Source organism: Pollachius pollachius (assembly GCF_949987615.1).
Source record: "Pollachius pollachius genome assembly, chromosome: 1".
Lineage (NCBI taxonomy): Eukaryota > Metazoa > Chordata > Actinopteri > Gadiformes > Gadidae > Pollachius > Pollachius pollachius.
The window spans coordinates 16,139,846-16,154,454 of NC_136934.1; the positions used below are offsets into that span (position 1 = coordinate 16,139,846).

Sequence of the window (14,609 nt, forward strand, 5' to 3'; positions counted from 1 at the left end):
AAGCACAGCAACAAGCTCTCATCCATTTGATTACCTTAGCATCCAGTTAGCTCTGTCACAGCCCCGCTGTTAAGTAGTAGCCATCCCTCTCTTTTACTCGAGCTTTGCCACCTGGTACTTAATGTTAGTTTTTTGATTTCGGTGTCCCAAAACATATATTGTTAATGCAATTGTAAACATCATCAGTCAGTGAGGTCAATCCAGTTTTATTGTAAGACTAGAGAAATATTAAAGGGCCCCTATTTTACAATTTAATAATCGACTGGCTACATCACATATGGGAGGCTCCACCACCCAGAGTATGATCGATAGATCGACCTTCACTGCTGTACCGATTGGTTACCTGATCCATCCCTAATACATCTAGGTGGACACTCCCACTGTCCATCATGTGACTACCACTGCATCCCCTCTGCACCAAATGGATCACAGGACCAAATAAGAGGAAACAAGACACCCATGAATATAATTTATTTCCTATCATCTCACAAACATACTTATTACATTGCTTGCACTCTTAGAAACAAATATGTAAATTATTCAATATTATATATGACAAGAGCAACAGTTCTGGCCCCCTAAGTATTATGTTGTATAACTTCGGCTACTATTAAAACGCTCCTCTGAATTTTTACTTGAGATAAATACTTTTATTTCAATTTATTTCATGGCTATTAGTATACGGTAATAACATGTACACACATACACACGTATCAAGTACGTGTACAATTATATGAATACACACACACGCAATGGATTTTTTTGAGAATGAAATTGTATCCCTTACTGTGAATGTCCTCTGGGTGGCATAGGGCGTAGACAACATTATATCCCTGACTATCAGTCACATCAACACTGCATTTTGACATTATAATACAAGATCAACCAAAGACCAACAGTTAGCAGGAACAGCATACAGTACGTGAATTTGTATAAAATGTCTACGCAAAGAATACACCATACATATACTCTATGTAATCACCAAAACACACTCCCAATCTCACACACACACACACACACACACACACACACACACACACACACACACACACACACACACACACACACACACACGCACACACACACGTTCACAGAGTGAATGGCTGTATTACTGAATGAAGCACACACTCTATAAGAGAGATTACAGTGCATCATTTGCAGTGCCATTCACCAAAGTTTTTCCCACCTCCTGCAGACATAGCTGTCACACTTGGGGAAGGGATAAACTATTTACAGGTATTAATTCAGAAAATATTGCACTTATTGGCCCATTGCATTTCACAGCATGTGCTATGACAATGCACTTATATCCGTAACATAGAGTGATATATTTATATACAATTTTAGAATATAAATTCTACACAGGTCAGTATTGTAGTCATGCATTTTTGGAACCTATATTTATCTATGAAACAAAAAACGGTAAATGCAAAATGACTTCCTATATTGTTTAGTATTAGCATTCATTTTTTTTGGCACTGTATTTTATGAAGTGTTGGTTGTTCTTCGCCTTTCTGACTTTAACATTTTCTCAAAGACTATATGTTATACTAATATACTAATATGTGGACTTGACTTTTCACTAACACCACTATGAGCTGGCTGCATTAGCCTTGTTGTTTATGCTGTTAGCCAACCGTTTATATCATGAATATCCCAATAGGAAGAGTCAGATAGTATGATGTATCTTTCTCAGAAAAATATGGATTTTAAAGCCAAAAGTGTGAAATATTGACATTATGTTTGGGCACTTCAAAATCAAACAATGTCTAAGTATATGGCTGTTTATTCCATGCCACAGCTGGTCATATATGTTTTCAACTCTTGTTTTTTTATGAATTATTTAGATCCTAAACAGGAGTTCAGCCATTCCATTTACAGGTCTGGGTGATTGAATATCTGAGTTCAACCGATTATTTTGGGCAAGGCTAAAAACGGAAGTGCCTTGGCAAAACATCATAGAAGATTGACACATTTTGTTGGCAGCATGCTCAAAGCATTATAATATAAAGGGTCATCTGGGACATTAAAGCACAAACAACTGATTTGTTCATGAACCGATATAGTGGTTAGAAGGTCACAAATCCACGGTTATTAAGTCTATATTATATACTATTTCTGGGCTCAGTTCAAAACATGAAAAGGAAAAAGGAAACGAAAAAGAGGCCGTATTGGAGAATTAAAAAAAGGCCACTTCTTTTTATCCAAGGTAGATCATTTGAGGGCAGAAACAGAAAATGTACACCGATGGAGTCCCACACAGAACTCATGCAAACCCACACACGATACAAACACCACACCACACATTCAATACACTGGCACGAGGCGCTAAACAATGTCACAACGACTATACAATGAATCATATATTTGGCAGATTTAAATCATAAACTGAATATAGTTTAATTAAATCTTTAGATTGAATGCGAACAAAACGTTTGTTGACGAGACCAAACTTGAAGTGATTGAATGAAATTAATGCACTGACTGGTTGACTCTTGTTTTATAGCTATTCTACAATGGCTAAATTATGCATAAATATATAAATATTTATATATATATGTTTTCCTATTATTACTTAAAGCTACTTAGCTAACAAGCACACTAAGTAGTCGCGATTTGAGATGAGTGTGACTTCTCTAACATTTGTATTTCCTATATATATATATATCGATGTTTCCTACATATCCATAGCCGTGTCTAAAAAGGTCTGTGTGTTTGCTTGATTATTTGCTCATGATACAAGGTGACGAAGGTTGTCAGATAAATACATCACGGGATGAGACCAACTACTAAAGAGAGCGTGAACCTTAGACCGGAGAGCATTTCGGTACACGAGGAACGATTAGTGCACTAATAGTGCAACGAGCATGACAGTAACCCTGCACGCTTTGTACGCTTTTTTACCGTACCCCTATATAACCCCACCTACCCTCCCCGACCCCTGTGTGCCCCCTAGTGGTGACTACTAACAGTTGCACCCTTGCTGCTGAAGGGGCGGGGCGCTGTCGCTCAGCTTGGCGGTGGGGGCCCCTGTGGTGACGGCCGGGTCCGTGTCCAGGCTCTCCGACATCTTGTCACAGATCAGGTCCACCAGCCGCTCGAAGGTCTGCTTCACGTTCACGTTGTCCTTGGCACTCGTCTCAAAGAACTCAAAACCTGGAGGACGGAACAGCGGATGGAACAGATTGTAGAACGACGCTCTACTGAAAGTGCTGTAGGTAAGATTCAAGAGGTTTAGCTTGAGTGCTCTTTTTTAGAAACGGCACAACGATCCGTCCGTTCTTGCTGGGTGGAGTGCTCCTTGGGAATATGTGCTTTGGGTATGAGCCAATGTGCTTTGGGAGCAGTCTGAAATTTTATTTCAACCTGCTCCCAGAAGATTTCTGACCAATCCGGACCTCTCTTCCATGATTGGTTTGGGGAATCCAATCTCTCCTCAATGGCGGATAAGGGAGGGAGCAATGAGGGAGGGGACGATGTTTTGGTTAAGTTACAAAATGTTGCTTTCTTCCACTCTGTTCTGCTCTCTCTCTCTTGGCTACCCTCAAATCTTACATACAGCCTCTTTAATTGGATTGTGCAGGAGAAATTGCTTTTCGCTTAACTGCAACCGCAACAAATATAAGCTATACATTGACAGCATTGGACCAACCGTGAAGGACAATATTACCTAATTACCTAATTTATTATTTTAGTGGATGTATCCAAAATATTAGTTTAAAATTTTTCTTTTTAGTTTGAATGCATTTTCAAGATGCAGCCAGGGAGTACAGGCAGAATGCAGAAAACGTTTTGGCAAGGAGACAAACACCGGAATCACCGTCACAACCAGAATAAAAGACTGCATAATGAATGGATGAATGAGCGGTTGAGTGTTCCTGAGCCTACCCAGCTGTTCTGCAAGCAGCCGGCCGCTGTCTACGGAGACCACCCTTTCCTCGTCCATGTCACACTTGTTTCCCGCCAAAACCACCTGAGCGTTGTCCCAGGAGTAGGTCTTTATCTGGGTGGCCCTGTAAGTACACACACGCACACACAATGACCACAATAACTCTCATGGAATCAAATCCTTTGAAACATTTCCTTTCACTTCTGAGCGGATATGGTTTGGATGTGGATTCTAGACTTTGCAACAAATGTCTGTGGGTCATTTGTTTATTTTGTAAATTGTCACAAAGGTTTTATATTCAGATACAATAGGGCTTGTACATCAGAATGCATAATTTGTTGGCCAAACTTTGCCGTATTAAGAGGACTGTTGTAGTACTGTAAAATCCTTAATTATTGTTAATATACTGTAACCTAGGTTAATTAAAACGTTGTTCTACCAGGTTATGCATGAGAAATGCTGTGGGAGTTTCACATACAATAATGTCTCCCCATAATGACAAATCATTTCACGGCTAATGACCAAACACTGACCTAAAACACAGTACGACCGACACGATTGCTAACATTCAAATGCTCCTATGCTTCCAAAATGGAGGCATCCATTGCACTGCATCGTGAGGAAATTCAAAAAATAATTATGTACTCACTGCTTTTCTGTCAGTCAATAAACATAGTATATTTTTTTATGTCTGCTTTCACATAAGATATAAACCATTGAAACCATTATGATGTTGCTTGAAAACGCGTTTATCACTCTAATGCTCTCATGCCAGAATCTGCTGGCTGAACCCAAGGCGAGAGAGTGAAAAGGAGAGAGAGGGACAAGAGAAAGAGTTACATAGAAATACAGAGGGAGCGAGAAAGAGACACAGGAGTGAGGGAGGGAAGGGTGAGTATGAGATTCAAAGAGAAGACAGGTTAGAGAGAAAGAGAGACAGGTGTGAGTGAGGGAAGAGTGAGCCAAAGAGAAGAGGGAGAGGAGTTAGATAAAGAGAGAAAGGTATGAGAGAGGGAGAAGTGAGTATAGGAGTCGAAGAAAACAGAAGGAGGCAGCAGAGTGAGAGAAAGAGACAGGAGTGAGAGAGAGGAGTGAGTGGGAGATTCAAAGAGAGGACAGGAGTGAGAGAAAGAGAGACAGGAGTGGGAGAGGGAAGAGTGAGTATAGGAGTCAAAGAAAAGTCAGGAGTGAGAAAGAGACAGGCATCAGAGAGGACTCTCATACTCACAGTTCTCTGTGAGTATGAGAGTCAAAGATGAGACACGAGTGAGAGAAAGAGAGACAGGAGTGAGAGAGGGAGGAATAAGTATGAGTCAAAGAGAAGTCAGAGGAGTGAGAGAAGGAGGGATACAGCTCGCTGTATCTGCAAACAGAAGGAGAGAGGGGGAGAGCGAGAGACGCAAACACAGAGAGAGAGATAGGGCTCAGCAGGAAGCTGGCAGACATCTCTAATAGTGTTTCAGAAGTGGGTCATTTCACAACCAACGGCTGATCAAATCCACTGTGACCAAACACCAAAGTAAAGCCACCTCTCGCCTCTCTCGACTCCATGAAGAATCAAGACATTACAATGTTAATACATACACAATGATTGATATCACCTCCTGGGTGAAGAGGAATATGCATCGACGTTCTGTCTTTCAATGTCCCCATGTACTGGGCCTTAGATGTAGACGGCTTGCTATTTTCTGTCTTTGTCACGGACAGGAAATGCGTACGTCACAAGCTTATTCAGGCACAGTCAGGGAAGGAGCTGTTGCTATGGAAACCATTTTTTTCTGCAACCTTGTCACAATGAACAAGGCGAAGCAAAAAGTGGAATAAAAGCCTCTGGCAACTGGAGAAAAAAAAGGAGGACCGAACTTTAGCGAGAGAGGGGGAAAAAAATCCACTTATTCTCTGTGTCTAATGCCGCTGGATGTGTGCATTGTGTAGTATGTAAGCACGCAGAGAGGGTTTATGGATTTAGAAAATGCCAACCCCTTACCTGATGCTAACAAGAGTCACATTGACATAGAGTAACTGTTAGCTTCTCTTTGTTTGTTTCATATGATAGCACTTTCATATTGCTTTTCACCTAGCCGGGTGCATAAGTATCAAATCTCTCTTCTTGACATATACATTTTCTTTCATTCATATCGGAGGAGCAGTGGAGTCTAAATGTTTAATATCCTATGAGAGTATATATAGACCGAAGGGGAAAAAGGACCTTGATGTCTGCAGTGATTGTAGGCCCCTATTATTAGGTCATTATATATAGTATTATTAGGGCTATGGGACAAAACAAATTAAATTAACTTGATTGACTAACTCCAAATATTTTGTGCATATGATTTCCTCATTTGTCATATATTCATAAAGGTCAACAATCCATTCCACAACCCGTATTTCCTCATTGGATGGCAGAGATGGGAAGGAACAAATTCATTAACCATCTATTTAAAAAGAAAAATGTTCTCACAAGATCGCTATTTCTGTCGAAGAATCTGCCAACTCAACTGACAGACGGTTGCAGAGTCTGGCTGAATTTAGACCTTTAATCTATGAATATCTAAATATTTCATCCCTGAATGCATCATGGTATGTCAGCAGCATTTGGGCTCGGCCCAGAGAGCCGGTGCTCAGCTCTGCTAGCTACAGCGTGTGACTCATACACTCGCCGCAGCCGTGACCTTGACGGGTGAACGTCCCTATGAGCCGGAGCAGATGCATAGATTATCGTTGCTCTTTCATGTCAAAGAGGATATAGGAGAATGGGAAATGGAATAAGAGGAGATGGAAAGAGGGGGAGAGGGAGGGAGGGAGAGGGAGAGAGGAAGAGAGAGAGAGAGAGAGAGACAGCAATAGAGAGGGAGAAGGAGGTAGAGGAAGGGAGAGGGGAGAGGGAAGGGAAGCTAAAGAGAGAGGGAGAAATAGGCAGAGGGGGACTGAGGGAGGGCGAGAGATGGAAAGAGATGAGGGTAAGAGACAAAGGGCAAGAGATGATAGAACAGGAGGGAGAGGAAGAAGGAAATGGACCTCACCCATGTGAAACAGTGAAATCAATACCTAGCTTACAAGACCTGCGGATAGAACGGAAGGTCAGCTATTTAAATCTGTTCCAGAGAAGGAATCTCATAGTGTTCTTGGGGGGCGGGATGTCGCTTCATTACATTAGCAGGAGGATCCGCCGCCTCTTTTCATTGGATGATTTAATGGACAGACCCATAAAGATTAAGTACTACGGGCAGTCACTCAGTACAATCACACTGCGCAGCAGGGACAGGGAATACCCCCGACACCCAAAACCCAGTTTGCTCAAGTGGTCCGAGGAGGTTAGGAAAACGCCTCACCAGTCCTGCACGGCGCCGAAGGACTCTTCGTTGGTGATGTCGTACATCAGGATGAAGCCCATGGCGCCGCGGTAGTACGCCGTGGTGATGGTCCTGTACCTCTCCTGGCCGGCTGTGTCCTACAGAGGGAGCACATGGCCACGGCCCACCGGGGGGTTGAATGGGTGAGGCCAACACGCTAAATGGAAAAAGTGCATTGCATCTCACCCACTGTGAGGGCTAGCAGTTGGTCAGGTGATAGGCAACGGCGGGCAGAAGATACACAGAGGGGTCTCACAGCGTGTTCTGATGTCCCCGTATGGCTTGATGCTGCGGCATGTTTTTTAATGTCACAGCGGGTTAAGGTTTGTTGCAATGTCACAGGATGTTCTAATGTCACAGCCTTTATGTCACCTGTGCGTTGTGGTGTCACTGCATATTCAACGATAGATATACTGTGATGTCCCCGCAGGTTGTGATGTCACAGATTGTTGGCATGTCACAGCATGTTATGATGTCCCGGGCCGGTTGTAATGTCTGGGCAGATGGCGTATGTCACAGTAGATGGGAATGTTCCAGGACTGCAGCAGAAGATGAATGGATTTAAAGGAAAACTATGCGATGTAGCCGTTTGGTTATGGCTACATCACATTACGAAAACATTGAATCAACCCCAAAACCTGTGCCCGTGTGGTTTGGATGGGATTTTAATATGATTTAATTGATGCCCCTTGGGGAGTTATTCAATTGAAGAAGTAGAGCAATGTGTCCTGAACCAAGCCCTCATTACACCAAAACATCTGAATACACATCATGCTGCACATTACGTGTGCATTGTTGACATTGGTTGTACTTACTATAAATACTATTCATGATTCTTAGTAGACCGGGTGGTACTTCACTTAGCTGATGGAAGCATGTTGTATTTCCTTACAGTACTGAACACATCTGAATATATTAGCAATGATATCATCAAAGCCATACTACCACTAAAATATACAATATATCTCATCTGTGACCTTTTCTAGTTTGGTCGCTTGCATGTCTTGCAAACCACAATCAAACAACAATAATATGAATACCTCCATTCCAGTGCTATGTATGGACAATCACCTGTCAGTGGTTGTTGATGGATTTATATTTATATTGATTTTCATCTTTAATCTATTAGTGTTTATTTATTATATAGGATGAGTATTATTATTGATAGTATATCAGTGGATGGATTTTGTTATGCACTGAGTGAGGACTGCAAACTTGTACTGAATGGAAGACGCAGAATGCAACGTAATTTCTCAGAGCTATGCATAGCTGTTGAACTGAATCTCTACAGGACACAATATGCTGTGTTTGCTAGCTGTGGTCTGAACATGGATGTTACATGGTGTCTGTTTTAGCCTAAGGACATATCTGACCTTCACAACATGGAGTAGAACCTCATTGCTTGCTATCTCATACACAGTGAAATGTGAGGGCTGGTGTTAACAGGAAAGCTGTGTTGATGTGTGTGTGTGAAATAAAAACAGGAATTAGGAATATGTCAGATTAAGGCTTTCCTTCACATATCATCATTGAGTACTAATCCTATTCTAGTTTATTTAGCAGTCTTTGTTCGTTGTTTAATGACAACGCATTCACCTTGGCCTTTCCTTTTGTCTGAATTTTAAACAATTCCATATATTTCATTTGCCCATCGATTCAGGCCAAAGGTCTTGACAATGACATTTTTATTTCCGGTCTCATTCTGTGAGCAGCCTCACTTGCTTCTTAGTTAGAGAAAAAACTGCAGATTTCAGTGAACAGCATCTTCTTTAGCAGGAAGTTTTTCCAAGAAGCCTTTAAATCTAATGAGTTGAGGTTGATGGTTGACATAGCACAAACTTCTCTATGATTTATCGCTTTGACACTTAGAATGAAATGAGCCAATACCCATCGCCTTAAGGCCATTTAAGGCGCTCTCTCTCTCTCTCTCTCTCCCTCTCTCTCTCTCTCTCTCTCTCTCTCTCTCACTCACTCCCTCTCTCTGTGCTACGGCTTAAGTGGACCTCATATGACTGACGGTTCTAAACACTCACAGCAGCCAGAGAGGAGCTGAGTGCCAGCCAGGCGGAAGGCCCCTGGACGCCCTGTATTCATGGAGGGATAGCAGCAGATGGAAGGGAGGTAATAAGGTGGATCTACACGCAGAATCAACATGGCAATGGTTAAACAACCACCCCCACACTGCCACTGAGGTATTGGGAGACATTTCATTTTACTAGTCACTAATTAAAAAATACGTTTTCTCAGTTTCCAATAGGCACAATCGCATTGGGGGGAAGTGTTGCGTCTGTGTTCCTCCCTGCTGTTTGCCGAGCTAACACTTCCTTGCCTCCCGTCAGTGATGGAGAGGATTCCATCTGTCTACGTTTTTTGTATTTTTGTAGATTGACATTTACATGACAACACGGTTTGTGTTGATTTAACGTAAAAAACGCATTTTGGAGATATGCCATAGCTTTTAAACATATCAATATCCTTCTCAGAATATAAAAACAAAATACAAATCAGATTCAAGAAAAATGCTGCAGCATTTGGCTATTTAATTTAGCCTTGGAGTATTGTTATAAGGAATACTACTATTTCTTATACCATATTACTAGTCATGAGATTCATCCTCTTCATCTTATAACCGCTATAGTTTAGAGTTAAAAATGATTATCTGAATGTAATATGTTAGAAGTCTGTCAGCTATTAGTGAGTGAAATGCACTGTGAGAATATCTGTTTTGAATTTGTGTCTGCCTCTATGAACCAGTTCAGAATGAAACTGGTCCCAGCTCATCAGGGCATTTCTCACCTTCCTTTCTGACCCGTAGGACATGTATAATGAGCACTGCAACAAGTACGTCGTACTCTTTTGAGAGAGAAATGTGTTAACTTTAACCAGAAAATGTATATTCTATTAATTATAATATTCTATTATGGTTATATTTTGGACTGATTATTCAAAATTGCGGTGTACAGCTGTTTTCAGTAGTCTGTGCTATGGTAAGAGCAATGGAAATACAGCCACAATGGTGAAGAATCATCATATAGTGTGTTTTTGTAGTTGAGGCATTCAGCCTCAGTTTGTTAATGCAATTACTCTGTGTTAAGGTTAAGGTGCCATAGATAATGTATGCATAGCAAGTTTCAGTGAGTGTGTTACACAACAACTCATTACCTATAATAGCATGTGATCTGAAACAAAGCATTTGACCTGTAGCGTAAACCACGGCCGTCCACATACCCAGATCTGTAGTTTGATCCGTTTGTCGTTCTTGTAGACGGTTTTAACTTTGAAGTCGATTCCCACGGTGCTGACGAAGGCGGAGGTGAAGGCGTCGTCAGCGTAGCGGAAGAGGAAGGACGTCTTTCCTACGCTGCTGTTGCCAATAATCAGCAACTTGAACATGTAGTCAAAGTTCTGGTCCCCTCCCTCTCCCTTCCCTTTTGCATCCTGAGTGGCAGCCATCTGCAAACACAACAAGGCTTTGATCATGTTACATTATAGCAAAATGGAATGAATAGTAAATCATTTAGTCTGGGGGGAAAAGCCCAGGAGAAAAGGACCATTTTGAATGGTTGAATTTGAAAAAGCTTCATTACAACATATGTTTAGATGCTTTATTATTTAGAAGCTACTTATTTGTTGCTTAATGTTTTGTGGATTTTTTCAATACTTTATTTTGTAAAATTACAAGGTTTGATATATATATATATATATATATATATATATATATATATATATATATATATATATATATATATATATATATATATATCAAATATTATAATATATATATCAAATATATCAAATATTTTGCAAACGCTTTCCATCAAATTGTGAATGGTTTGAGACAGCGTGAAATGGCATATATTACCGTCCTACTTGCTGAGAGGAGAGTGTTTTGCACAATGCATCTGTGGGCTACTGAGCCTATGTCAAGGCTGAAGTGTGATGCATGAAGCAGGCTCAAGCCACAGCCTACAAAAGAAGCCGGATCACCATACTGTACATCCAGCACAATCCAATGTTGCATCCGTGTGTTAAATATGGCCTGAAAATTATTTGGAACACGGATGTGTATAGTATACACACACGTCTATACACACACACACACACACACACACACACACACACACACACACACACACACACACACACACACACACACACACACAATGTCCGTTTCTTCGTGGCTTAGAAATACGATCTTAAGAAGGAATGCGGCCTGTTCGGCCACGGAACAGCAAGCAACGGTTTAGACAAGCAAATACATTTCGGACGTAAGGTCATTATTTCAAGTGACAAAATGATTTCACATGAATGAACTCAACATCATATTTCAACTAACCTGCTTCGAAGGCCTTGGCGTGATCTGTATCTGTCTTTTTGCGTTTATTTTTTGCAGAATACGACTAATTGTATACGTAATGCAGGCGTTGGTTTAGGCACCGACAATTTCAGCACCTGGGAGCTGTCCCCTTTGGTTCGGCTCTGGCACGCGCCGCTGACGAGGGTACGCGCGAATGATGCGCGAAGGAGGTCGGTAGATTAAAGGGTCTGGACGTACAGTGGGCGGTACCCCTCGCTGTTACCAACCAATCACTGATTCCAACGTGCAGTGGCCGGTCATTTCGCCGTTGCCAACCAATCAGTGATTGGTTGGCAACATCGAGCGGTACCGCCCACTGTTCTTTCAGACCCTTGGATCTAGCAACTGCCTTGAACGAACAGCGTCGAAAGCTTCATTCAAACGTCACTGAAAACAAGATGGGGGATGTAGTTTTTCAAGATTCGTTGAATACACAGAAAAACACAGCCAAAATTCAAGCATGACTACACTTTCCAGCATGCATTGCTGTGTCAACAGCTGTATAATATATGTTTAGAGCAATACAAAATAAACGAATCGTTCATAATTTACATCCTTATTTGCTGTCCATCTGTTGTACCCTATGAGGAATTACAATAGTTGTCAGTTTTTTGTTGGATTGAAAAGGAGCCTACAATACGTTGGCTAGTTTGTGCATAATTTATAGCCTAAAAAAGCCCTGTTTGGAATAACAACTTTCCCTTAACCGTCTTTGATTATTCACCTCCTTGTTTGATGTGCACTGTTTATAGCCTTTTTCGCACAGGAGAACACAAACTAAAATCAAAAGCGTCTTACCTTCCCATACAAGTCCATCTAGGCCTATATATTAGTCCAGCGTATATGCTATGTCCAAATGTGGATAGTTTAAATGGAATAACGTGCAAGTAAGCTATACAAAAAACATTCGCCCCGACACGATAATGAAAAATAATCAATTCGTGAAACCAATAATGGCCTGGTTCCGTTTGCGTCACGCTCAGTGTTTCTGCCAGCTCCCGCCCATCCACTTCTCCGGAGAACAAACGCAAGCGGCTGAGCAAATAGAAAACTGGCCATAATTGTTTCGAGGCCATTTGAGCAAACCAGTGCGGGTCATGGCCTGCTGGTGTAAATAAATACATTTTAACTAATATAGGACAAATCATTCCACGGGGTTGGTGAGGCCCTACTTTAGTTGTTGCTCCCATGTATATGGTTTATAGGCCCTGCGTGTGTTGTGGTAGGTGTATGTGGGGCCGCGTGTTGGTTTCTGCTGGGATGTCAGCCGCATTGCCTCTACGAATCATATCCTGCACTTAAGAGCACCCACTGGGCCGTGGCCGACGCCATTGCGTAACAGCCCTTGTCCGCAACAGGAGATCATTTGAGGTGACCGTTGTATCGACGTTGAGAGGTACACTCGGGCTTGCTTTGACGTCGGGTTTCACAGTGGGCATCATGTCATTTCCATTGCAGCCTGGCGTGTATGATGTGGACTTGAGAATATGTGCCAGCCTGGCAAAAAGACACTTCAATGAAAAAGAGTATAATATTTACCATAATTGTCTATGATCAATATAGGCCGGCGTAAATATGATCTAAGGATAATCATGTAGTGGGCATCTTGTCGTCATGCCTATCGTTCATATACAAAGGGTCCGAGGTGTAGTTAAAATGTGCAATTTTTTATTTAGCAGCAATGTGTGAGCTATACAATGGGTTAGACCGTTGTGAGACATCACCCCACTGAAGATGTATTTGCATAATGTATTTCAATCATTTTGTCCAGTTGTTTGAAAATCGAATGAAATATGCTATAGGTTAAAACATGTAGTTCTAGTGACAAATAGGTAGAAAGCTCAATTTGCATAAATCCACAGCAATATTTGGTATCAAATAAGTGACTATACTGATCAAATATATTAATAAATATTAAGAGATCATTCCTTTTTTTATTGTACAAAAATCGTGCATTTGTAACAATACACCCAGGAGGCCCTAATTCAGAGCATCACTCCACTATTGGACGTGTGATAGCATGGGGTATACCCTTGGGTATTGAGGAGATGAGCTGGACAATGTAGAACTGTTGCAAGCATCATTATCAGGAAGATCATCAGAAACCGAGCAATAATAAAACATAAGCGGTCCGTTTAACATAAGGTTAGTTTTAAAAAATATAGTAAAAAATTATATTCAGCTTACTGTATTATTTTGGAGTGCCCTGTTTAAAAAACTTCTTGCTCGTAATGCTTGGTACATTAGAGTATTTAGGCTGTAATCTCTCGGCATTTGATAATTAACTGGCAGATTATTTTGTTTAATTCTCATTGTGCACAACATTGGGCAAGCACTGAATATTACGTCGGCTTTCAGCCAGTGAGCAACCATATGACTCTCCTGCCAACCACTTACCAAGGGAGAATATCTACACTACACACAATATTATTAAATAATATAGTTTCCATCCATCATTAAATACAGTATATTAATGTGATATGATGTAATTGGAACCGATGATGACGTAAAATCAAAGAGCCTCTATTGGTTGTGTTTTCTAACAGATGTGTGCTATGCTATAACTTGCACAAGCCAGTGTTCCATTTTCTCTCGACCTTCTTGCATTTGTGAGGCACAATTCAGTTTCATGACGTAATGATGTTTCCCATTATGTTGGTGTGACCTCCAATATTTAATGAGATGTGTTCATAACTTAGTTGCCTGTCACGTTGACACCCTGTTGTTGCACAATCCCTATGTTGAGTGAAAAAATAACAACTGGTCAACAGTAGTTCTTTTGCTGTGAAACATTTTCATTATGTTTATTCTGTTAACGAAATAGCTGAATAATAGGGCTCTTGCCATGAAACCTGTCTACCAACACTCACTCACGACGAGAGATACTGAAGAAACCATTTAGCCTCGATAAAAAAGTGTCTCATCTAAAGCTATCATCTTGGTGTGGTGCATCACCTTGTCAGTCCACATGCTGGCGCTGGTGGTCCAAAGTGATTCTTGACAACTAAAT

General features: G+C 41.1%; 1 protein-coding gene across 1 annotated transcript; it reads right to left on the reverse strand.

Annotated features, from left to right (window-relative positions):
* Positions 1–2,965: 2,965 nt before the first annotated feature.
* Positions 2,966–12,415, reverse strand: rab3c (RAB3C, member RAS oncogene family; the record flags this gene model as incomplete). Its single annotated transcript, XM_079735543.1, has 5 exons — positions 2,966–3,156; positions 3,889–4,013; positions 7,222–7,340; positions 10,471–10,695; positions 12,398–12,415. 5 exons carry the CDS (start codon positions 12,413–12,415, stop codon positions 2,966–2,968), a joined length of 678 nt encoding a protein of 225 aa, XP_079591669.1.
* Positions 12,416–14,609: the final 2,194 nt, after the last annotated feature.